Below are 26,496 nucleotides of genomic sequence, written 5' to 3'. Positions count from 1 at the left end.
AGTGCTGAAGATCAGAAACTCTGCCTAGAGCACCTAGCCTTGACCTTCATGGAAGAGGCCCTCAGTCTGAGCGAATGAAATAATGAACGAATGTACGATTTACAACTACAGTCATTCTGTTATTGTGTTACTGAACTAACCTGGCCAGTAGACCTGGATTTCTCTTTTGAGGGAGGCATCGAAGAGACACACCCTCTGTCTGCTGGACAATACACAACCAGTCTACGAACATCTGTTGACGATCTACTATGTGCAGTCGATTGCACTAAAAACTAGGATCCTGTCCTCAAAGACCTCATCCTCAAATGGGGACAGACCTGCTTTGGGCGCCTGCCTGTGCCAGCCCCGAGCTAGCACTTCCCATATACCGTCACACGATCCTCTGGAGGGTGGTACTGACTTTACACCCATTGTACAGATGAGGAAACTGAAGCCTCAAGAGAGCAGGTAACCCGATCGAAGTCCTAGAGTGAATAAGTGACCAATTTGAACCTGTATCTGTCCAGTTCAAAACATCTAATCTCTTCTGCAAAAGATGAAATTCTATACAAATTATAACACATTTGCTTTGTCTTAAAACTGTGGTCAGGCTACAGAAAGAACTCTTGATGCTTGGGCAGGGCAGGAGTAGGGGTATTCCTGGGGAGCTGGAGGATGAGAAGGCTTCGTGGGCACTACATTTTCCTGATCGTCTATGGTCTCAGGAGAAAGAGGTTCCCCAGAGGGCGGAGACGTAGCGGGAGGGGCAAAGCAGGCAGAGGGCTTGCCCAGGGATCAGTCTGGCCAGCATCTCTCAGCCACACTGGAGTTCCTGCCTCTAATGCCTTTAATGTCTGCCTTCCCCTGGTGGCTAAGACTCTGCCATGCAATGCAGGAGACATGGGTTTGACCTCTGGTCAGGGAACTAAGATCCCACATGCCATGAGCAACTAAACCCACGTACCACAACTAGAGTCCGTGCACCTCAATGAAAGATCCCACGTGCTACACTAAGATCCAGAGCAGCCAAATAAATAATTTTTTTTTAAGTCTGGACTTGCCTCTGCATTTACACATTCCTCCAATTCTTATACCAAAAGAAAAGGGATTTAGAAGAGAAAATATAAAATGCCCTTCGTGAGCCTTGTAGAGCCAGTGGCTTTTCAGGACTGCCGGGAAGAAGTAGGAAGGGGTAACACTTTTCCATTTGGGGCAGTTATAGTTCCTGAACACAAAATGCAAAGCCAGTTTCTGAAAAGCAAAACTGTCCTCCCCCACACCGCCCCCATGCAGGACTATTTCTGCGGAATAGTTTCTCTCCACTGAAGATCAAAGATGAACCAAAGAAGAGGTATAAACAGCAAGTCAACAGGGAGTCTGGTGGCTTCTAATATAAACTTCCCATCTTCAGGCAAAAACAAAACTAGACCCTGCAGTGATCATTAAGAGTGTTTTATCTCCCAAGGATTCATGGCTCAACTGTTTGTGAAGAAACCTGACACAGACTGCGGTATCCTCTGAGAGTTTCCTCAGTAAACTGCTCACACAGACACACTGGGACAGAAGGAGAGATCTCAAGTTTCAGCACAACTCTCTCCTGAGTTAACTCTAATCAGAGACTTCCCTTCCCACCAGTATCTGCACACTCCCCAAATCATAGCAAATTAGAGAATCTGTGAGCCCTTGTCCAACCAGCTTCTCACAGTGGTTTTCCTGCAATCCTACAGCAAATGCTACTGGCCACAAGCAAAGGAAAGCCAGGGTCAGCAGAGCACAGAGGCTGCCGTTTAACTCATTTTGCAAAACAGCTGGAGCAAGCCTGCATATGCAGGGGCTTCCCTGGCTCAGTGGTAAAATATTCCCCTGCCAATGCAGGGGACACAGGTTTGATCCCTGGTCCGGGAAGATCCCACGTGCCACAGAGAAACTGAGTCCATGTGTCAGAGCTACAGAAGCCCAGGCGCCTGGAGCCCATACTCTGCAAAAGAGAAGCCCCACAATGAGAAACCCAAGCATCACAACGAAGAGAGGCCCCGCTTGCCACAACTGAAGAAAGCCCGCACAGCCCAGAAAGACCCAGAACAGCCAAAAATAAATAAATACATAAAATTATTTTTAAAAGACTGCATATGTAGCTTTCTCAGATACAACTAGAGGACAAGATTACTTTAGAATGCTGCCACCACCTCCAGAAAACCTTCTATAATGCCAGTTCATACCAGGCCCACCTGGGGTGCTTGTTGTGTAGAGGAAAGGGGGAGCCTGCTCACTACAGCGTCAGTGGGTTTGCTGGAAAGAGCACTGGTCTCAAGGCCAGAAGAACTGCATCCAGTATGAGTCAGTGGTCCCCCGACAAGCTGTGTGGGCCGTAAGGAGGTCACACATCCTCTCGAGGTCTCAAGTTTCTCATCTGTAGAACGAGGAGCCCGAAGATCCTTCTGGTCCAGATGTTTCATGACTATGAACGCCTGAGATGGGTGGGTGGCACCCATCTCCAAGGGTGAGCATCCTGCTAAGAGCCTAAGGGACTGTCTGCCCCAGACACTCTCCATAGGTGGCCCCCCCGAAAGGCAGTCTGGCCTAAACTGAGACTTCAAGCCCAAGCTTGGCACTCTCCCCTCATCCAAAATTCTCACTTTCTGACAATTCCGGCTGTGCCCATTTAAATACCAGCTGCTTGGTCATCTGCCAGGAAGGGGTCTCCTTCACTAGCTACTGTGCTACAGCATCTGGCAGGCAGGCAGGGCCAGACAACTTTCATCCCTGCCCTTTCCTCTAGGAGGTTTGGGATGGGCCAGCCGCTCCAAACGTCGTGCCAGACAGCCGGGCAATGTGCCCCATAAGATGCACTCCGAGCTTGCGTTCCTCGGGTGCAGGCCCAGCCGGGCTCCCCCACACAGGCACTCCCTCCCTGCCACAAATGTTAGGTTTCAGTCTCTTTGCAGCCACTCTTGGCAAGAGGTTAACCCCAAAGCCCTAGTTTTCTCAAGGCAGAGAACCTTTCCCCATATGTGCCTGAAGGCTTGCATTGCATCAAATACAACATTGCGACCCTGAGGGCCACCCCAGTGGGGAGGCTACAGGCCGCGGGATGGGAGGTAGCTTTATAAGGTAATGACACCTTCTGAAGAATCCAAGGCAGATGTAAATGAACTTCAGCAAATTTCAACTAGTCCCTGTGTCAAAGCACAAATGTTTACCAGGAACCTGCCTGAATAATAATAGCATTATTATCACTCAAAGTGAGTGAAAGTGTTATTAGTCCCTCAGTCGTGTCTGACTCTTTGCGACCCCATGGACTGTAGCTCGCCAGGCTCCTCTGTCCATGGGATTCTCCAGGCAAGAGTATTGGAGTGGGTTGCCATGCCTCCTCCAGGGGATCTTCCCGACCCAGGGATCAAACCTGGGTCTCCGGCATTGCCAGCAGATTCTTTACCATCTGAGCCACCAAGGAAGCCCCATTATCATAGTAATAATGAGAGCAATAAAAATTACCCCTTATATGTATGTGCTTACTGCATGCCAGGCAGGAACTCTACTAAGCTTTTAACACACATGTAATCTCCCTAATATCTCTGTGGTGGCAGCCAGTATTATATACATTTTACAGATGAGGAAACTGAGGCGTGGAGTAGCTAAGAAATTTAAGAGGAACTGAAGAGTCTAATGGCAATGCCAGAAGTTAGACCCAGCCGTCTGCCTCCAGAGTCTCATCTGACCTGGTTTTCCAGGACAGAAAGCCTCCAACTGATAGTGAGCTGGGATGAATTATTCAGCAAGGGCTTACGGAGTGCCCACTGTGCGCCAGGCAGAGTATCAGGTGCTGGGTAACCAAGAGCCGCGTCTGCAAGTCTAACCTTCCCAAAGAAACAAGATCGTGACTTCTTCTCTTAGCCAGAGGCTGAGACCCACTCTTTACAGAGATGACCACTGCGAGTGTTTGAGCAAACATTTCTAGGTGGAGAATTCAGGCTTATGACACCCACCTCCTGCCCTGCGTCAGAGGACACTGAGGCCCAGGGAGGGGAAGGAGGGCTGTCTGTTGGTGAAGGCACGAAGGCACACGTAGGCGGACAGGAGCGGGTGAGCCACCCGGCCCCTCGGGACGGAGGCTGCTGAGCACTGGGCTGGGAGTCAACAAACCACATGCATCACTCCCTGGCAGTGTGTCTGCCCACCGACTACCCACCTACCGAGCCACCCCAGCCCTCTTTCCAAGGGAGGACTGTCCATTGTCCCGGCTCCTCCCTATCACGGGAGGCTCTGGCTTCCCTTCTAAGCACCCAGCCTGGTGCACGTTTGCTGGAGGACTGGGCCGGCTGTGGGGGTGGATCTGCCTGCCGAGGCCCCCGCGGCCCAGGGGCCTTGTCTATTGCTCTGAGGTCACAGCTCCTGGCTATGGAGGGCCGGCTTGTGCAGGCTACTCTGCGTCTTGCCTCCTCTAAACCCGTTTAACCTTCCTTTAAGCCCCGGGAGACATCAGTGGCCCGCTGACCCAAGAAGCAGCTGAGGCTGGTGCAGTGACCTAATCGCCCAACACGGTCCAAGATGAGGGAGGGATTTCAACTCCAGGACCTAAGGCTTCCCTCTCTCAGCTTCTGGTCCTCTTCCTTCGCCCTCCACACTCACCTCTCGGGGGCCTGGCTTCCCTCCACCTACAGACGCTCCCAGCCTGAGGACTCAGCGCTGACTGCGTCCCCTGCGCACTGCGGTCCTCTCTCGCCCAGCCCGCCCACTCCAGGGCACAGATGTCCCCCCTCCCCTGAGGGTTTGCTTCCCAAACACCCTCTGACCGCCTTACAAAAGGAAAAGGCATTACAAGTCTCAGTAATCAGACCTGTTCCAGCGCCTTCCCTGGAAACAGAGAAACACTTGCGCACCTCAGAGTCAGCAGGCTGCTAAAATATTTAATGCTGGATGACTTAACAGGCCTGAGAAGAAAGGCAGGCTGAGATGAAGTTAGCTGGGGCCACTGGCCCTGCACACCCTACAGGAAGCCTCTTTTCCACGCTGCCAGTTTCTAGGGACAGATGGCAACTGGCAATCCATTCTCTGCTGTGGACCCATGTCAGCTCCCTAACAGCCTGGAGGGGCACCCCTGTAGGTGCAGCCAGTGGGGATGGGTGAGCACAGAGGGTTCTAGATTAAGTGTTTGAAGCCAGTTGATTGGATTACCTGAGCCTCCTTACCAGGCCTGGACGTGAGGTTGCACTAGCTAAGCCCAAGGCCTCTGGTCGGCCCAGTGGTGAACCCCCTTGGTTCAGGAGCCAGGGAGACGCCTCCTGCTGATCCGTGTTGTCAGGCACATGAATACAACCCAGTCTCTATTCTGGAGACACAGCTGCCTGACTTTCCCACTGGCAGAGCCGGGGGGAGGCAGTGAGGAGGAACCCAGCACTCACTGGACACCGCCAGGTATCTGAGCCTTGTAAGCACTCCCCCAGAAACTCGCAGAATCCACACTGCTGGTGGGCTGACTCATCTCTTATGTACACGAGATGAAACTATGTCTTCAGGTTGGGCTGTGCCATGCAGAGTCCCATGTGGCTATTTCAATTTCAGTTTTAATTAATCAAAGTTGGGACTTCCCTGGCAGTCCAGTGGCTAAGACTTCACCTTCCAATGCAGGGGTGAAAATCAAAACATGAAACAGAAGAAATATTGTAATGAATTCAATAAAGATTTTAAAAATAGTCCACATAAAAAAATCAATAAAAAATTAATCACAGTTAAATAAAATAAAATAAAATAAAGTTTCAGTTCCTCCGTGACCCTGAAGCCACGTCACCCTGAAACGGACCCCAGGTTTTCAAGTGGCCTCATTTTAGGTGTGTGATATCCACATGTGACTAGTGGCTGCCTTACTGGATACTGGAGACACAGAACGCTTCCATCATCATAGAAATTTCTGTTCCAGTGGACAGCATGTTTTAGAGTAACATCTCCAAGATTCCTTCTGGCTAGTATTACTGATCAGAGATCCAAAATTGGATATAATGTCTGAAGACCTCTCCAGAAGAGAGATTCCAGTCCCGACTCTAACTCTCATTAGCCCACTGACCTTGGGCAAGCCATGTCACCTATCCCAGCATCCACTTCCTCCTCTACAGAAGAAGGGCACAAATGGTACCTACTAAGGCTCAAGGTAAGGATGAAATAAGATGCTGGATGTAGAAGTCCTTTGGCTCAGAGGGAGGAATAAGTAAAAAGGAACTTACACTGAGTAGCACTTATTTTGTGTTGGGCAAAGTGGCTCATTGAATCCTAGGTTCTATATGCCCCCATTTTACAGGTAAGAAAACGGGTTCATCAAAGGTGATGCCCCCAAAGTCACAGAACTAGAACTTGAGCAGGAACTTATCTGTAGACCTCGAGGCAGAAGCTGGTCTCAGACCATAGAACTCAATTCTACAGTCTGCTCTCTAAAGCCTAGAAGCAGGTTTGGGAACAGCCCCTTCCCCCATGGCAGGTCCTTGGGTCAGCTCAGCTGTCCAGGGGGGAAGCCTGCCATCGGAGGTCAGGTTCTGTTAGGTGCTCCCTGGTCCCTTCCCTATTTCCAGTCTTGACAAGAATGCACCCAAATTTCCTTCCAGATAGCCAGCTAGAGTCTAAAATATCCATTTCTCAAACACAGCTGCTGAAACAAACCTGAATCCCCGTCTAACAGAGTGGCGGTAATGAGAGGTTCCAGGAAGAAAAGAGGGTCGGTCTGGACACATTCATTTGGAAAATCACCACCTTGCCCTGAAATTGGCCCGGAATTCTCAAGTGGCTCTTCCCCCACTCAGATCCACATAACACAGGCCTCAGGGCAGAGAGGCCCAGAAACCCAGAAGGGCGGGAAGCCAAGGCGTTGGGTCCCATCAGAGGCACCTGGAGGCAGAGTCAGCCCCCGGCTCGGAAGAGGCTGCCGGCTTCCGTGCAGGTGTCTCCTAACCCAGCTTTCCATGGCGACTTGGCGTTTTTCCAAAGGACGGGTTCACCTCTGAAAAAAATCGCTTTAATTATGGAACACAAAACCTTCAGAACATAAAGGCGGAATTTTAAAAGGCCCTTTGACTTTTATAACATGATTTTTCACAATGATTGAAGCTGCTGATGGTAATATAAGTCCACATCATTTGTAGAGTCATTAGTTCTGCGGTCCCTTTGAACCATTAACAAGCCCTGTGAGCTGGGCAGCATTAGTGGGGCTCCCATATGACAGAGACACACAGAAGCAGAGGCACGCACAGTCTCACCCAGCCTCACATCCCCCCTCCCTGCAGGGTCTGTTCCCATTTCATTTGGAGACCTCAGGAATTTTCTTTGTTTGCTTAATTTTCGAGATGTATTTTTGAATAAATACATTGAAAATGAGAACAATGGTTACCATTTGTATTTTACACTTACCATATATTAGTCATTATACTAGATTGCTTTGGAAACATTCCATTTTAATCTTAATTCCAACCCTAATGGGTAAGAGTTATTTTTCCCATTTTATAGATTTGGAAACTGAGGACTGAAAAGTCAGGCAGCTTCTCCAGGCATCACACAGCCAGCAAGAGGTTGCTGGGATATGAAGCCTCTGTCTTACTCTATCATCTCCTATTTGGGAAGAAAACTGCTCCAAGGGAATGAAGTGTCAGACTTGTAGCTCTGTAATAGCCCTGTAAGAGCCCAAAACTTCTCAAAAGAAAGTTTAAAATAGTCCAAGCAACATCATATACAATCAAACCCAGAAGGATGGGGGTGGGGACGGGATGGGTCTGTTGTCCTGGCTTTATCTGCTAGGCTTGCTAGCTTCTTTTCTTTTCCGTAATTTATATGACTATAGCCCTTTTCAAAACCTTATTCTTAAACCTGAAAACATGGTGTCACAGCTGCTAATTTTAGAAAGAAGAGGAGAGAGAAGGAAGAAGCAGACAGAGTAGCAGGAAGGGTGACAACCCACTCCAGCTCCGCCTTCAGGTCCAGCCAGGGCCTCCTGGGCAAGAGGCCGACTGGACCTCGCTGGTCCCTCCCTCTGCTCCTCAGCCAACTGCCCCTTGTGGTTGAGCCTAGGTGTACTCAAAGACCTGAAGCATCTGGGAATAATTTAATTCTCTCAAATGCACTAGTAATTGAAAATGATACCTTTCCAGCCATTTCCTCCAATGGAAGAAAAGAGAGACCCCTTGAAATAAATATTCAGCAAAAGCAAGCCTGGTGATGTCCACAATGGATTCAGAACTACACATCTGATCATCAGTGGCATGAAAGCAAAATGGCACATTCTAATAATAGACTGTCCGTCCCCTGAAGACAGTTGGATGGATACAAAGTCAAAATCATTCAACCGTCTTCTGTAGAATATTCTAAAAATAAAATCTATGGTTCCAGAATCTTCCACAGGGAGGGACCACACGACGTATACAGAAATCCACAGCCAAGCTGTCTGTCATCGCCTGTTTCTCGGAGTTGGGTGTACACACACCCCTTAGGTGGAGGTGAGCAAAGCCACAGGACACCCACAGCACATGCACCAGCAGGCCCAATCTGACTTCAAAAGATGGGAAATAAAGCAGCAAAATACCTGCTCCCTGCATCTACATGGAAACGAGACTGAGTTTTCAAATGATCCTGTCACCAAGACGGAAAAGACACTTCTTAGGTACTGAGTCTGATCGGTGGGATCAGCTCTAACCAAGTCAAAACAACCTCCAAATTTCAGTAGATTCAACAGAACTGTGTCACCCGATAACCAAGAGAGTAGAAAATTTGGTTTTGACTTGCTTCTTCTCATGGCAACACAAAGTATTATTTTTATGTTGAAATACAATACAATACACAATAAAAAAAACACATAAAGTTTTACAATAAAACACAATCTCAAAATTTTTAAACTTGAAGCAGATCGTTGTGGACAGTAAATTCCCTCTCCTCTGCCACGAAGACATTTTAACAAAGAAGTTAGTTCTGGGAAAGAAAGATGGCCAGGCTGGAACCTCAACCCTAGGAAGACGAACAGAACTGGCCACTCGGTTCACTGCAGGAGAAAAGCCTGTCCCACAGAACTGAAAAGAGAAAACCTAACCTCTGCCTGAGCCGGAACGCACCACGATTGCATTTGATCACTTATCCTGGCCCTCACTGCAACTCAGGGAGGCAATTACAGCTGTGACCTCCCCATTCTACAGATGGGCAAACTGAGATCAGGCATGAAACCAGTAAGGGACACAGCTGGGTGTGGACCCAAACTCCACCACCACCCAGCTCCTGGTAGCATCTCCCATAGTGTGACCACACAACCTCCCCCAGACTGCTGCCAAATTCACCTTCACGTGCAGCATCTGCCGTTCCCGGGGCACACACGCCCGACTTTGGCCGGACTTTCTCTGAGGCCCGCTCAGATCCACAGCACAGCTCCCTCAGGGTGAAAGGTCCACCAGAGCTACTGAGCTTCCCCCCAAGGCAAAGAAGCATTCCTAGCACTGGTGTTAGATCATTCGATGACTCTGAGAGCTCTGGGAGGAGCTGGGGTGTCCCAGGCAGCAGCCACTCACCATATGGAACTGTTGAGGGCTTGATGTGTGACCAGTCCAAACGGAGATGTGCTGTGGGTATGAAATACACCCCAGCATGCAGAGATTTCATATGCAAATAAGAATGCAGAATACCAAGTTAATAATTTATATACTGATTGCATGTTGAAGTGATAATATCTGTCATATATTGGGTTTTGTTGTTGTTGTTTAGTTGGTAAGACATGCCTGACTCTTTTGCAACCCCATGGACAGTAGCCTGCCAGGCTCCTCTGTCCATGGGATTTCCTGGGCAATAATATGGAGTGGGTGGCCATTTCCTTCTCCAGGGGACCTTCCCAACCCAGGGATCAAACCCGAATCTCCTGAATTGGCAGGCAAGTTCTTTACTGAGCCACCAGGGAAGTCCACATGTTGCGTTACTTAAAATGTATCATTAAAATTAATTTTAATATCTTACTTTAATTTATTTAATTTTAATTAAAATTTTAATAATTTTAATAATTTCTATTTGTTTTGAATATGGCTACTAGAAAATTTAAGATTATATTTGCAGCTTATGTCCTGTTTCAATGGGACAGAGCTGGTCTTTACCTTCTGGAGACCTTTGATTGTCTACTGAGTATAAAGTAGACTCTGTTGTGGCCCATTTGCTCAGATGTGGCTGTCCCTGTAATTGCCCTCGAGGGAGGAGAGCCAGAGGTCACCACCCCCCCTGGAATTCTTTCTGGAAATCTTCAGCCAATGGGAGAGTAGCAGGCCTTTTTCCTAAGAACCCTGGTCCCGAAGCTAAATCTTCTTTGGAAAACACGAATCTGACATCGTTCACCATAAGCTATCAACACTAAATCTTCAACATCTGAGATGTGTTTTACCCTCACAGCACATCTCCGAACACACGTGACCAGGGCTGCCAAAATGAACGACACAACTCGAGAATCTGAAAGTCCATCACCCAACAAATCCTCAACCAGAGCAAAGTGCACAGAACCCCCATTATATTAAGGTCAATATCTACTGCTCTGTAAACTATGATAAGTCATACACTTTGAGCCACTAAGATTTATGTTTGCAAAGAGTTCTGATGGCAGCAGGAAAAAAGGACTCTGAGAATTTAAACAGAAAAAAAAAAAAAAATAGTGGATGAAACTACCCTAACATAATGTGTGTTTGTGCACACACTAACATCATAAATACCAGCAATCATTAGGTGGTGGGGCTGTGGATTTTTCTCTTTTTCCTTATACTTTTCTACACCTTATACATATCTAATGTTAATTTAGAAATTATAATTTTAAAATTAAAAGTGATTAAAACATCAAGTCATGAAATATTTATTGGATTACTATATGCCTGGTCCTAAGACCTTCTTGTTCTCCAGGAAGGATGATAAAACATCCGGGGACTGAAGAAAGAGCTAATATAACATTTGTGGGGAGAGTAAGGGGAGGATTTTTCAAGTTAGACATCTTTTCCTACACTTTTACTGGGAATGTCAAAAATACATATGAACAAGAGCTGTGGGGAATTTTGCGCTAAGTCAGCAGCAGAGACAAGTGTCCAGTGCAGATTCAACTTGCATCTGTCTTGGCAACAGGGCTTGCAACTCTGTTGGCCCAGAGTTATGAGAGTTGCCCTGGTTTGGAAGGCAAGGCAGTTGGGTGGAAGTGCTCAGACTTGAAAAACAGGTGATCATGCATTCTTTTGGCGTGTGCAAAATATGCATCAAATCATTTACAAAATGCCTGCAGCTGTTTGGTAGGCTACTCTGGGCTAGCCACAGGTACTAATTTAAAATCCAACCCCGCCTCGCTCACATGAGCATGTGCCTGCGTGTGTGTGCGCGCGCACACACACACACCTCTGGAGAAGCCAAAGAGCTAAGGATGCTGCAAAGCTTGTTCAGAATGTGTCTATGCCCAAAGCACCTCCCTCTCCCCTGGAGGATGTCATTTCCCAGGCAGCTGGTGCCCAGCCACGGGTGGCATTTCACTTAGGAAAGAACAAGCAGGTACCCTGCAAAGTGTGAAGGTCTGGGATTCCTTGCTGCATCTGTCATTTGTCCTCCTCCCTAGGGGGCATGACTGCTGTTGGTGATTAGACATTCCCGCTCAAGATTAAACCAGACTTGAACCCGTTTACCTCAAAAGGTAATGACCTAGATTAGGAGCTGTCAGGCTCGGAGAGTTGGGAGATACGGGGCGTGTTGTCTAAAGGGTGCAGGGTTTCTTGGAGGGGATGACAATGTTCTAAAATTGCCTACAGAGTTGAGAACTGCACAACTCTGTGAATATATTAAAAGCCACTGACTAATATACCTTAAATGAACAAATGAGATGGTATGTGAATTACGTCTCAATAAAGATGTTAAGAAAAACAAAGATAAGCTCAGATGTGAAAACAACTCCTTTATATAAGCAATGGAGATCATAGTTATCTCAGGCACCGTATAAAGAATCAGAACGGCTAGGTGCATCTTTCTGAGATTAAGACGCACACATTAGCAGTGCTATCCTTTGCAAAGCATCCAGCATGTCTCTGCCAAAGGAAGGCAGGGTTCTCTAAAGGCTGATGTCTTTTTACTGACCTTTCTGCTCCTCCCACACTGCTGGCATCATCTGAAATAACCTCGTCCGTGATGTCTGGAGCGTCCTTCTCAGGAACCAAAGGTAACGTGGATGGGCCAGCCTTGGGGATCTTTCTGGGATAATGTAAAGAAAGCAATACATCTTAGAAACAGCATTTTTCTCCATGTCCTATTGAAAAGCCCTTTTCCCAGTTTAAGCTTTAAGTGGCTACTTCATGAAAATCTCTAGGAAAAAAAAAAAATTAGCTTCGGGCAGTGAAAGGCTTTGAGATGCTTTGGGATCATTTAGGCCTCTCTGCATAAATAAATCCAGATTCAAAAACAAATGTATCTGGACACCAGAAAAATAGTCTGACTGACCATAACCTATGACCCCATAGTCCACTGCTGGCCTGTAAATATTTCATGCTTTACAGTTTCAGTTAGAAGAATTAAAGAACACAAGGAGAGGAAAAAAGATGTGTTAAACAGACAGCTCCTCCAAACCAAACAGACGCCTCCAAACCATTTCTCACATGTTTTCAGACTCTCAGCACATCCAGAGATTGTAAGTAGGGAAATTTAAACAATTAGATACAGAAAAATGAAGCTTCTTTAAAGCCACTCATCGCTTTGACTTTTAAAAATGAGAATCACTTTTACGGCTGACCCCGCATTAGCGTGTGAATTTATTCTAAGTACCTCTCAGCGTCCAGTGCTTCTGGATCCAGGTTTTGCAGCTTCAGGTCCCGAGTCTCGTCAGGTTCTGGGGGTGAGAAGACACCTATCTTCCCGTCCTCTGCAAAAGCAGGGAACTCAGGCCTAGGTTGCTCCTCTGCCTGTGGGGGCCCAGCTGGGCGGCCCCCACCTGGGGCGACTTCAGCATCCATCCTCAGAGCCCCTTCCGAGCAGCCTGGGTCCTCAGGGCTTCCTGGCACAGCCAAGGCAGCAGCCGCACCAGAGAACATTCTCGTAGTACCTGTTTCAGGCAGGTCCTCAGACACACATGCCCAGGTCCCAGCTGTGCTCAAAGTGACGTCACCCTCTGCTTCCCCAGCAGCTCCGGCTTCCAAGCTGGGCTCCAGCGGATTCTCTGCCACTTCCCCAGCTGGGGGCTCCGGGACGCCCTGGGTGCCCAGGGCATCTTGTGTTTCCGAGATGCCAGCTGCACCTGCACGCCTCCTCTCACCCCCAAGTGGGTCTGGGGTGCAGGGCTCACCGATGGCCTCGGGCAGAGGTGGGATGTCCCTGTGGGGAAATGCTCCCTGGGCAGAGGTGGATCCTGGCGTGTCACCCAGAGCCCTGGGGTGAGAAGAGCCCTGGGGACCATCTTCTCTGGGTTGACTGTCCTGGCAGCCTGTTTCCTGGCTCTGTTTTCCAGAAGGAATGCTGTCATCTGGACCAGAGTCCCCTTCTCCACGGCTCTGGGGAGCCACCTGCAAGTCAGCCCCGGAAATCTCTAGAGAAGCCGCCTGTGAAGACAGACCTGAAGCTGCTTCCTGCGGGCCACCTGCCTGCTGTGAATGGGACTGGTCTCCTCCAGGTCCCGGCCACCAGCCTTCCCCGGCCCTCTCAGGCTTCTTGCTGTCTGCCAGTATCTGCGGGGCCTCGCTTATTTCCTTCTCCTCACTGGCGCCCGGCAGGGTGTGCTCTGCGGCCAGCCAGGCCAGCCCGGGCAGCTTTCCTGGAGCTGGATCCTGGGGACCCAGATGAGAAATCTCAGCCTCTACAGCCAGCTCTTGCTTCCTCTCCTTTGAGTCCACCCAGAGACCAGTGGGAAGGGTGGGGAGAGGGGCGATGGCCACTCTTTGAGTCCCATCTGGAAGCTTCTCTGGGCTTGGCACCATGAGGCCCTTGCCCATCACCCTCTTCCTGGCTCCTGCTTTTTCTCCCTGTGTGCTCTGGGGCCAGTCGGTGGCCAGGGCTCCAAGCACAGACGTCTCAAAGATCTTGGTGATGTGCTCCCTGAAATCAGGCAACCCAGCGAGCATCCCAGTCTGCCTGCAGCTTGCGTCTACACCAGCTGATGCTCCCTGCTTGGGGTCCTTGGAAGGCTCTAGCATCCTCTCCCCGCTGCCCTCGGTCTCTCTTGCTGATTCCCCTGCCTTGCTCTCCTCACTGCCGGGGCATGCTGGAATTTCACCGGGCTCAGCACTTGCACCAGGAGCTCCTGACCATTTCTCCTCCCCCGTGGTCTCCTTACCCTTGGCCAGAAATGGCATCCTGTCCAGGTAGGGCACAGAGTCCACAGGACCCTCCGAGATTGCAGCTTTGGAGCTTCCAGGGCTGACTGGCGCTGCAGAGATTCCCTCACCTGCAGCTCCTGCTTGCAAGAAGGAGGACTCAGCAGAGCCCTCCCTGGAGGAAGCATTTTCCGAGGCAAGCAGGGGCTCCCGAGTGGAACAAGGGCTTTCCCCAGGGGCTCCGGGGCCTTGGGGTGAAACAGCTTTCATGACACTGTCTTCCAGCCCTTTCCTGGCAGCACCTTCGATGTGCAGGTAAGGAGTACCAGGGGCAGCCTCCTCCAGGGGTCCAGACGGCAGGAGCCTCTTTGGGTCGGAGACAACCTGCGCTGCAGAAAGATCCGCCATGCTCCTGGGGCTCTCAGCCAGCTCCCTAGCTAGTGGCCAGGCATCGTGGCAGCTGGCCGAGGGCTGCTCACCTAGAGCAGAAGTAGAGGCTTCCTCCCCAGTGGAGGAGCGCTGCTCTATTTGGAGGGAGTCTGGCTCCCCCGGAGCCTGCCACATCCCCAGGGCTCCTCTGTCCGCCTTCCCACAAGTCTCAGCACCATCCACACCTTGATCCTTGGCTGATGGGAAAATTCCAGAAAGCTCTGGGACCTCTGCATCCGAGGCAGTGAGGTGCTCCATTTCCTTCTGTGGGACCAACCCCGGTTGCTGCCCGCCCTCCTGGGTTTCTTCACCTGCCTCTCTCGCTGGGGCATCCTGGGCGGGTGTGGCTTGGGGGCTGGCAGGTGCTGGAATCGGCTGGCTGTGAGCTGCCTCCAGGAGAGCTACTGAGTCAGGCCGACAAGGCGGGGCCCCCACGGTGTTTCCACTTGCCTTCTCTGTCTTGCCCAAGTCCTGGAGCTGGGGCCAAGCGTCAGCTGCTCCTGAAATGCCTGCGTCCTCAAGACATGCTTCTTCATGTTGGCTGCTGGCATTCAGCCCATCAACCAGCTCCTGTTGGGACTCGTTTGGCCCCTGCCCAGCACAGCTATATTCCTCTCTGCTCAAGCTACCTGCAAGAGAAGGGTCTTGGAAAGTGTCTGCTGCAGGAGATGAGCTCCTGGACGGCTGACTGCTGCTGCATTCTCCCTCTTGCCCCTTCTCCTCGAGTGCAGGCAACTCAGGCTTCATGGGTGCTGACAACTCCGACTTCTCAGTCGTAGGATTCTCCGGAACTGTGTCCCTGGGAGGTAAACTCGGAGCATCAGACAGACTGCCTTTGGGGAGCTCACTTTGAAGTTCCGTTTCAGAAGCCTGTTGCTTTCCTCCATGAGTGGACAAGTTCACATCTTCCCGCGGTCCCACGGGTATGTGGATTTGCAAAGAATCAGCACCCAGGTTCTTAAAATCCGTATCACCTGGATAAGTCTCTCCCTTGCTTTCGCACCCTTGGGATGTCTCCCTGAGCATATCGAAGACCGATGCTTCTGGGTGTGTCTGGGATGTTTGGAGATAGTTCTCAGGACACAGTACGGGCCTCTCGGATGCAGTCACTTCTATACTGCTGTCGCCCGGGTGGGATAGGTTTCCCTGCCGATCTTGCTCCAGGCTGAGCATCGTAAGCCTGCAGTTCTCCACTGCCCAGTTCTCCTCCTCAGGGGGAGGGGGCCCATCGGCGTGGACTTCCTGTCCAGCTGTGTCACGCCCCAGCCCACAGGGGTGGGGGGATGTCAGTGAGCCCTCCCCCTCCCCACGGCCGGGCCTCTGTGCGGATGGGTGGCTCCCCGACTTTATTTCAGGCATGCTCTCCGCCTCCTGGGCTTTGGGGACGACCTCTGGAGCAGGAGCCGACAGGAAATCCGATTTCTCAGATTCTAAAGCAGGAAGAGAGTCCATTCTTCCCAGTCCCTCCATGTCCTGAAGGGTGTCGGGACATTTGGTCTGCGGTCCCGGCCCCGCCCAGATGGCTCCCCCGGGAAGAACACGTTCACCAGCTCCTTCTGGCCCTGAGGGTGGGCTGGGATGCTGTTCAGGGAGTTGGTGCAGTGAGCCCGACGCATGGACCACTTGAGATTCTCCCATCATCCCACGGGCCACCACGTTCCAAGCTGCATCTTCTGAGGGAGAGTCAGACCTGTCCACGTGCCCGGGGATCTCCTCTCCGAGTGGCTGTGCTAGGACTGTGTTCGGAAGGCCTCGGCTCTCCTCATCTCCAGTCAGCTGTGAAACCTTGTCCTTGTCCACCTCTGGGTCAGGCTTGCAGTCCCAGGCCTCGGGTTGCTCTGCCTGTAGATTCCCAGGATCTGCACCATCAAGGGGCCCTGGGGCTGCTCCCTGCCCTCTAGGATCAGCCCCAGAGACTCTGCTTTCCTTGTTAGCCACAGCTGGGCCTTCGGGGGGCTCAGCTTCATCCTTCAGCCCTGGTGACCTGCTGGCACTCTCATCTGATGCACTGGGAGTGGGGAGATCTGGAACCTTTGGTTGGACTTCATGGCTTAGCTCCCTATTCCCAAGCTCTGCCCTCTCCTCCAGGGGAACTGGAGCAGGAATCTCGCTGGGGCCTCCTTCTAGACCCTCTCCTTCTCCTCTGAGGTCTGATGCTTGCTTCTCCGGTCCTGACAACCCTGCTTCTGCCCACTCTGTAGCCGGATCTGTGAGAACAGGCATCTCGGCCACGGAAACCATCTCCCTGGCTTGTTCTGCAGCCATGGAGGCCAGAGCAGCTGGCTGGGAGGGGAGGCTTGAAGCTGGACCCACATCCTTGGTTGCGGCGTGTGGGGCAGGCTCAGAGCTCATGAACAAAATTCCCTCGGACTGGTCACCTGTCACCGCCCCAGTGACTTGACCGGGCTCAGCATCTTGGCTCCCGGTCTGTGAGTGACCCTGAGCATCAAGGGCACCCAGAGTTTTCTCCCAAGAGCCCTTGTCCCCCGGCGCCAGGGCAGCACCTGGTGAATCCCAGGGCAGCCCTGTGGGCGGGAGTGCTCCCATTGGCTGCTGGCAGCTTTCCTGGAAATCGGCCTTTGCTTTGGCCTCTTGGGCAGCCCCTGAACTGGTCCCAGTGGGAGGGCAGGCCCCAAGGAATCCCACGTCATTGGTGAAATCCTGAGGTGGCCCCTCCACTGGGCATTCGGGGGCTGGCTCTTGCGAGGTTGAGGTCTCGGGTTTTAGGGGAGGCTCCTCCAGGCTGGCTGAACTCTCCTGGCCTAGTTGGGCAGCAGGGGCCTTGGGGGCCCCCTGCCAGGACTCTGGCCATGGTAAGCCAGCTGCAGCCTCTTGCCCTTGGGACTCGAAATCACCAGGCCGGGCATCCTCTCCACGCAACTGCACCTTCATCGGCTCTGGAGGAGCAGTTGGTGGAATTCCTGCCAACTGGTCAGTGGAGCTGGAGGAAGACAGTCTCTGCCCTTCTTCTTCCTTCGAGCCTGTCTCTCCTCCTGCACTGGGGACGACAGAAACCACCTTGCACCGAGTCAAGTTGCCGTCCTGAGGGACCGAGGCTGCTGGGGCCTCTCCTGGGCCATTTGGAGAAAGTTCCCTCTGAGGGTGTTGAATGAGGGGCCAACCTTCAGGTTCCCCTTCTGGGCTTGCCAAGGAACCTTCTGGGGGGCCCTTGGCAAAGCGCATGGAGGACGAGGGAGTCTCCCGCTCCTGGGGCTCTGCTGCGCTGGGACGTGGAGAATCTTCTGGGCCCCTGGCTGCCTGTGGGTGCTCTCTCGGCTCAGTCACCTCTGGAGACACGAGGCAGGGGTCTGGACTGGCAGCACCCTCAGAAGCAGAGCTGGAACCTCCATGCCAGATGCTGTCAACAATGAAAACATGTAATGTTTCATCAGTTCTCATGGATGGCAAGGAGAGAGTAAAGCACAGGCAGAATCAGCCCGCCCCCTCTCCCACGAGAGGATGTAACACACCTCCTCATGCGGCTCATCCTCCCCATGAAGAGAGCCCCCTCCCCATCCCACAGCGCCCATAACCATGACTTTCTCCAAAAATCAATGCAGAGAATCTCAAACATTCAGTCTGAGGTTTTCCATGCTGGTCAGTAGTGAATAGGGAAATTAAATACCAAGGAGATCAAACCAATCAATCCTAAAGGAAATCAACCCTGAATATTCACTGGAAGGACTGATACTAAAGCTGAAGCTCCAATACTTTGGTCACCTGATGCAAAGAGCCGACTCACTGGAAAAGACCCTGATGCTGGGAAAGATTGAAAGCAGGAGGAGAAGGGGAGGACAGAGAATGAGATGGTTGGATGGCATCATCAACTCAATGGACAGGAGTTTGAGCAGTCTGGGAGATAGTGAAGGACACGGAAGCCTGCCTGGCATGCTGTGAGGTCACAAAGAGTTGGATGTGACTTAGTGACTGAACAAAAACAGCAATTATGGACTGAACTGTGTCCCCCTGAAAATCCATATTGAAGTTTTAGTCCATAATGTGACTGTATATGTGGACATAGGGCCTTTAAGGAGGTAATTAAATTTAAGTGAGGTCATAAGAGTGGGGTGCTAATCTAGGAGAACTGAAGTCCCTGTAAGAAGAAGGGGGACACCAGGAGTTACTCATACAAAGAGGCCACAGCAGACCCAGCAGGAAGGTACCATCTGCAAACCAAGAAGAAAGGTCTCACCAGAAGCCACCTCTGCCAGCACCCTAACCTTGGAATTCCAGCCTCTGCAACTGTGAAAAAACAAAATTCTGTTGTTGAAGCTACCCAGTCTGTGGGTTTCTCTATGGCACTGTGAATAAACTACTGCAATGGGTATATTGGATATTATACTACTATCCTTTCAACATTTTTAAGGTCTCAAATTTTCCAAAATGAAAAGTTGGGAAAATACTAATGGATGAAATTTACTGAACATCAGTGCTTTACATGGATTATCTCATTTAACCCTACTAATAGCCTTGCAAGGGGGATATTACTACTGCCATTTTGCAGAGAAGAATCCTGAGAACAGAGGGGTTAAGCTTGAATCTGACAGATCATGATCTTCTTATTCATTCTATGCCTCCGAAAGCAAAAACTTTTAAGGAGGGAGACTGAATGTTTGTGTCCCCCAAAATTCATATGTTGAAAACTAATCCCCAAGATGATGGTGAAAGGCTGAGGTTGCAAGCCACGTGCTACACTGGGATTCGTGGCCTCCGAAGGAGATTTCAGTCCAGGGCCAGAGAGGAGGCTTGACTACAAGGAGCTTTTGTGTAGCAAGGTTTTATTATAAAAGCATAATAGAGATATGGAAAACTTCTGACATAGACATCAGAAGGGGACAGAAAGAGTGCCTGCTTGCTAGTTTTCAGCAAGATGTTTTATGTCTGTTAGCAAGCTGTTAATCAGACAAGAGAGACACCTCAAGGCTGAGGGAGTTATACCGGGCCCCTCTCCCACATTATGCATTTCTGAGATAGAATGGCACAAAGTGTGTCATCGTTGGCTATAAAACAACTGACATGAATATTGGTTTACTGAGCCATTATCAGCCCAAGGTCTGGGAAAAAAAAAAAAAAAAAGTTCATCTTAGGCGAACTGCCTTCGAAGAAAGGCAAATTTTAAAGCAAATACATAGTTTCATTAACATAGCTCAAGAAAAACACTTCTATAAGAAAAACATATTGGTTATCTCAAGGTTTGAAAAAAGTTAAGTTCAGGCAGAACCAGGTGTCCTCAACAGAGAAGGGGGGGAAAATGTCTGCCACTTGCAGTTTATTTCCTCCCGCCACTTGAGGACCTCTGGCCTTCCTACCTATTAACCCTCTCAATGGTATTAGGAAAGGAGGGTCTTTGGAAGGTGATTAAGTCATGAGGGTGGAGCCCCCATGAAGGGATTAGTGCCCTTATAAAAGAGATGCTGGGAAAGATTGGGGGCAGGAGGAGAAGGGGATAACAGAGGATGAGATGGTTGGATGGCATCACCGACTCAATGGACATGGGTTTGGGTGGACTCTGGCAGTTGGTGATGGACAGGGAGGCCTGGTGTGCTATGGTTCATGGGATTGCAAAGAGTCAGACATGACTGAGCAACTGAACTGAATTGAAAAGAGATCCCCAGAGAATTCCCTTGACCCTTTTGCTATGTGAGGACTCCCAGAGAAGGCATCTACCTATGAACTAGGAAGTGGGTCCTCACCAGATTTGAAATCTGCTGGCACCTTGATATTAGATTTCTAGCCTCCAGAATCACAAGAAACATGTGTCTGTTGGCTAGGCCATCCAGTCTATGTCATTTTTATAGCCGCCTGAATGAACTGGGACAGAAGGCAAGAGGCTCTTTACCTGACTCCATCTAGCCTCTCACCAAGCCCCTCACCTATGAATTATACATGACATCACTTGACAACTTCGAAGGAGGTGTGTTCAGGTGTCACTATACCAGTCATCCTGATTTAATGCCCATCTCTGCACATCAGTTCAGTATCAGTTCAGTTACTCAGTCGTGTCTGATTCTTTGAGACCCCGTGGACTGCAGCACACCAGGCTTCCCTGTCCATCACCAATTCCTGGAGCCTACTCAAACTCTTGGCCATTCTGTTGGTGGTGCTATCCAACCATCTTATCCTCTGTCATCCCCTTCTCCTCCTGCCCTCAATCTTTCCTAGCATCAGGGTGTTTTCCAATGAGTCAGCTCGTCGCAGCAGGTGGCCAAAATATTGGAGTTTCAGCTTCAACATCAGTCCTTCCAATGAATATTCAGGACTGATCACCTTTAGGATGGATTGGTTGGACCTCCTTGCAGTCCAAGGGACTCTCAAGAGTCTTCTCCAACACCACGGTTCAAAAGCATCAATTCTTCGGCACTCAGCTTTCTTTATAGTCCAACTCTCACATCCATACATGACTACTGGAAAAACCACAGCTTTGAATAGATGGACCTTAATGGTAAAGTAATGCCTCTGCACATATGACACTGAAAATATCTCAGATGGACCCGAGAGAGAGTTGGCTACTATCTCAACGAGATTAGCATTTTCAGACAAAAAGCAGGGCTCACAAGAGCAAAGAAGAGAAAACTAAAGAGGGTTAAGTTACATGAATCCCTCCAATCCTCAAGTGGTCACTAGGACAGACGTGCCCATGGAGAGTCCTGGCCTTGTGCTGATGGACAGGGGTGAAACCCCTAGAATTGCAGGTAAGATTCCTTGACTTGACCTCTGCAGAGCAGGATTTCTGAAATTCAATGGATTGTTCCAGAACCAGCAACTCTGTACTTGTGAACCTATTTTCCTTTTAATAGGCACTTTATGCTTAATTGTGTTCCACTCATTAGGTAGGGGGTCAAGTCGTTCAGTACCTAATGAGATTAATAGCATGTAATTCAGAAATGAAGCATTCCTACTGATGTCTGCTTGGCAAGAAGCACAGAACACAGCTCCCTCTGCGCTGGCAACAAAAGAACAAAGCGGCTTTACTGATCTGCCTCTGAGAGCAGTGGCCAACTCAGAAGAGTGTGTGACTTCCCTTCAGGCTGCCTGAAGTCATGACCGTCTGGGGACAGGATGATAAATTCACTCCACTGGGGCACCCTGAAGACCTGCGGGTCTTATAAGAGAGCAACCAGGAATACATCCCCCAGAGTGTGAACACGGACTCCCTTCAAAATAACGACCCAGCCTTGGCTCTCTTTCACCTGAACTGAGCACCTGTAATCTCCGTGACTGCCCATCAGAAGCCAATTTTTAAACCAGATTAAAGTCACTCACCAGGAGGAGATTTGCCCAAGGGCAGGAAAAATTCTACAAAGTGATCTGTAAGGGCCCTGTATTAATTGGAGCTTACACAATGTCCTTCTGTGCTTCAAGATGGAATAAAATATGTGTAGGATGGAGGTTCAGCTCAGAATCTAAAGGCAAGCTCTTGTGGGCTGGGAAGTGTGTTCTAAATGCAAGGCTCTCAGCCCAAAGGGAGGGGGCACTGCCTTTGAGCTGAGGAGGGCAGAGCATAGAGACCACAGCCTCCCCGGTGCAGCCCTGATGCCCTCCACCAACAAAGGGAGAGGCACGGAGTGCAGAGACCTGGGAGGAGGGCTGATTTGCTGCAGCAAAGAGCTGAGCAGATGATGAAGATGCAGAGAAGGCCCTCCCCACCACCCGAGCTGGAGACAATCACATCCAGATGGGTTCCTAAGGCGTAGTTTCGAAGACGCACACTCAAGCCAACTAGGAATGCTTGAGAAGAGGAAGGAGACTGGCTGGGGGAAAAACAAACATGGTCTCTGCACTACCAGGCTTCAAGGGAACCAGCAAAACCATAAAGCAAAATCACCAAGATGGACAACTGCCACATCCTGAGTATTTACTAAGGCCAAGCCCACGCTAAGCACTTTTCAGTTCTGATGACATTTAATCCACACAGTAGCCAGGCAGAGTGGATGTCGCCCCGCCCCTCAATGTACAAACGAAAAAATATCCACACAGAGCTTCCAGACCAGACCCGGGTCGCACGCAGAACTCCTGGTACAAAGTGAGACCAAGCCCGCCTGGCTCCAGGCTCCCGCTGCCTCTGGCTGCCTCGTACTTGCTGGCCTCGCCTCTCCTGGACCAGGGCAGCAAACTCTTCTCCCACCCACTCCAGCCCCTGCACTCTGTTCTCCAGGCTGCAGCCAGAACTATGGCTTAGACATGAAAGCCTGATCCTGTCACCCTCATGGGAAGACCCTCCGGTGATGACTTCAGTTTGCAGTCATCTGTGCCCCCAGCCTGCCTTTCCCGCAGCATCCCACACAGAGCTCCCCATCCCTGCATCTTCCTGGAGCTGGAGCTCTCCTGCTTCTCCCTGAGAATCTCAGACCCAATCTCCACTTCTCAATGAAGCCTCCCTGGCCTGGCCTCTGGGATCAGATATCCTTCAACAGCCCCACCGAGTGAGGGCAGTAGTCACGGCTACCATCAAGAAGGATGACCATTTCTCCCTCTGGAGTATGATGGAGACTGGGTCTTGCCTCTTTTAAGTATTATGTCTCTGGTGCTTGGCATATAGCAAACATTGAATATACGAATGTGTCAGTGGATGGATGGATGGATGGATGGGCGCATGAATGGATGGATGGATGGTTAGGCTGTTGTTTTTCAGTCACTCAGTCATGTCTAACTCTTTGCGACCCCATGGACTCAGCACTCCAGGCTTCCCTGTCCTTCAGTATCTCCCTGAGCTTGCTCAAACTCACATCCATCGAGTTGGTGATGCCATCCAACCATTTCATCCTCTGTCGTCCCCTTCTCCTCCTGCCTTCAATCTTTCCCAGCATCAGGGTCTTTTCCAATGAGTCAGCTCTTCACATCAGGTGGCCAAAGTATTGGAGTTTCAACTTCAGCATCAGCCCTTCCAGTGAATACCCAGGACGGATTTCCTTTAGGATTGACTGGTTTGATCTCTTTGCAGTCCAAGGCACTCTCAAGAGTCTTCTTTAACACCACAGTTCAAAAGCATCAATTCTTCAGCGCTGAGCCTTTTTTATTGTCCAGCTCTCACGTCCGTACATGACTACTGGAAAAACCATAGCTTTGACTATACAGGCCTTTGTCGGCAAAGTAACGTCTCTGCTTTTCAATATGTCATCTAGGTTTGTTGTAGCTTTCCTTCCCAGGAGCAAGTGCCTTTTAACTTTGTGGCTGCAGTTACCGTCTGCAGTGATTTTGGAGCCCAAGAAAATAAAATCTGCAACTGTTTCCACTTTTTCCCCATCAATGAGACCTGATGCCATGATATTTGTTTTTTGAATGTTGAGCTTTAAACCAGTTTTTTCACTCATATATCTAGAAAAGGACTAAAATCATTAATGGAGACATCTTCTCATGACTAGCAGCAAGCTTCTACCAAGATCTGTGCTTGACAGCATGTACCCCCTTCACCGAAATCATATATAACACTGACTTTTGCCCCACCTCTTTGGAGCAGTTCCTCAGAGTTCCCTGAAATGCTGTCTCCCAGTCTATAGCCCTCATTTTGCCCCCAATAAAACTCAACTCACAACTCTCACACTGTGCTTCTTTTTTTTTTTTTTTTTTCAGTTGACAATGGGATGAATAGATAAGTGAAGAAAAAAATTTTTTTAACTGACACCATAACTACTCACTTAGGGTGACTCATGTACTGTGGGTATGGATCACCATTCCAGAGACTTCAGATAAATTTACATTCTGAGTGATCTGTGCAAAGAACTCTCGAGTTAATAAGGCAATGACAACCGCCATGCTTTAACAACCATAACATGGTATTTCCGAGAAAGGTACCTCTTCAGCAACTTCTTTGTGATCCTAGCAAATTAGGTCCAATCCGCATTCTCTGTCCTAACTTGTCCAAACAACACTCCCTACATGGATGCCAGGGAGCCTGCTGACCTTGGCAACCCCATCAGACTCAACTGTATATTTTAAATGCAGTTTTAACTCTTTTCTGTGCTCATTCTGTGTTAGAAAAAAGAAAGACCACAATGCTTGGGCAATTCAAGCAATAGATGAAAGGAAAATATTGGTAGGGTCTAAAACATTATTGGGGAGAAACGGCTATGTGCAAGGGTGAATAAAATACCAAAGCATTCTTAATATTTAGCCTACACTTTGCCACGTGAACTTTTATATGACTTTAAGGTCAACGTGTTGGCACACTCATGAGACTCCATTATCCAATGCGAAGAACTGACTCATTTGAAAAGATCCTGATGCCGGGAAAGACTGAAGGCGGGAGGAGAAGGGGACAACAGAGGATGAGATGGTTGGATGGCATCACCGACTCAATGGACATGAGTGTGAGTAAATTCCGGGAGCTGGTGATGGACAGGGAGGCCTGGCGTGCTGCAGTCCATGGGGTTGCAAAGAGTCGGACACAATTGAGCAACTGAACTGAACTGAACTGAAAGGTCGATGTGTTGGCACACTCATGAACTCCATTATCCAGCACAGTGGAGGTGGGTACAGGCAACTGCATTCCAAAGAAAGTTAAAAAACTGTCTTGTTGTCGATTTTTCTCAGCACTCCTCATGTGGGGCTGACCCAGTTGTGTGGTCCCTAGCTTCAGTGCTGAGCTTGAAGTGTGACCCACAAGCCTTCCCTGTAGCTGGAATGAATTCTGTGTCTCTTCCTTCTGTCTGTCACTGTACTTCAAATGAATGTAGATATTAGCACAAGAAAATAGAAATTCACTTAAATACATTTATGGCATAATAATTATTTCTGGTCATTTGAATGCTTCTTAACAGTCAAACATCAAAAATAAAACTACAATCCCATCAGAGGAGATATCTGGGGCTTTTTTTGTTAATTTTTAATCTAATAAGATATTTATTGGATAAAATTAGTAAGATGTGATTACAAAGTGAAATTTCTGTAACTGTTATTCACAATTAGTCATTAAATGTCTTTAATGCTGTATACAGGTAGTTTTTTGTTTGTCTTATGCATATTTATATATAAATATATATGGCTTCCCTGATGGGTCAGATGATAAAGAATCCACCTGCAACGTGGGAGACCTGGATTTGAACCCTGGGTTGGGAAGATCCCCTGGAAGAGTGCATGGCAACCCACTCCAGTATTCTTGCCTGGAGACTCCCATAGACAGAGGAGCCTGGCAGGCTACAGTCCATGGGGTCACAGAGTCAGATATGACTGAGTGACTTTGCACACAGCACAGCACATATATTCCTTTTCAGATTCTTTTCCATTATAGGTTATTACAAGATACTGACTAGCGTTCCCTGTGCTACATAGTAGGTCCTTGTGATTTACTTACTTTATATATGGTAGTGTGTATATGTTAATCTCAAATTCCCAATTTACCTCTACCACCCTGGCCAGGCTCCACTGTACTCTTTGGTAATGATAGTTTTGCTGTCTTAGAGATATTTATTTTTATGCACAATAAAATAAAAGATTGTTAAAACTCTAATGAGCACAAATCAAGAAAGTGGGCAGAATATTTAACTGAGAACATGAAGATCTCCTGAACTGCAAGTTAAATCCTACTAGTCATCCTTGGCGGAGAAGGCAATGGCACCCCACTCCAGTACTCTTGCCTGGAAAATCCCATGGACGGAGGAGCCTGGTAGGCTGCAGTCCATGGGGTCGCTAGGAGTTGGATACGACTGAGCGACTTCACTTTCACTTTTCACTTTCATGCATTGGAGAAGGAAATGGCAACCCACTCCAGTGTTCTTGCCTGGAGAATCCCAGGGACGGCGGGGCCTGGTGGGCTGCCGTCTATGGGGTCACACAGAGTCAGATGATTAGATTATGGGGTATTTATTTTGATACCACAAGGGTATTTTGAATAAGA

At 49.3% G+C, this 26,496-nt stretch overlaps 1 protein-coding gene across 15 annotated transcripts in view; it reads right to left on the bottom strand.

The window, feature by feature from the left end:
- TACC2 (transforming acidic coiled-coil containing protein 2) overlaps positions 1 to 26,496 on the bottom strand; it is a 233,646-nt gene that overhangs the window by 143,813 nt on the left and 63,337 nt on the right. For all 15 annotated transcript variants that reach the window (XM_055560964.1, XM_055560970.1, XM_055560975.1 and 12 more), the window contains 2 exons: positions 12,754 to 18,021; positions 12,073 to 12,186 (listed from right to left, as the gene is read on the bottom strand). In XM_055560964.1, coding sequence (XP_055416939.1) covers positions 12,073 to 12,186; positions 12,754 to 18,021 — 5,382 coding nt within the window. The remainder of the gene's footprint in view (positions 1 to 12,072; positions 12,187 to 12,753; positions 18,022 to 26,496) is intronic.

The sequence above is a fragment of the Bubalus kerabau genome, chromosome 22 (genome assembly GCF_029407905.1).
Source record: "Bubalus kerabau isolate K-KA32 ecotype Philippines breed swamp buffalo chromosome 22, PCC_UOA_SB_1v2, whole genome shotgun sequence".
Lineage (NCBI taxonomy): Eukaryota > Metazoa > Chordata > Mammalia > Artiodactyla > Bovidae > Bubalus > Bubalus kerabau.
This window is presented reverse-complemented; position numbering and strand designations above follow the sequence as displayed.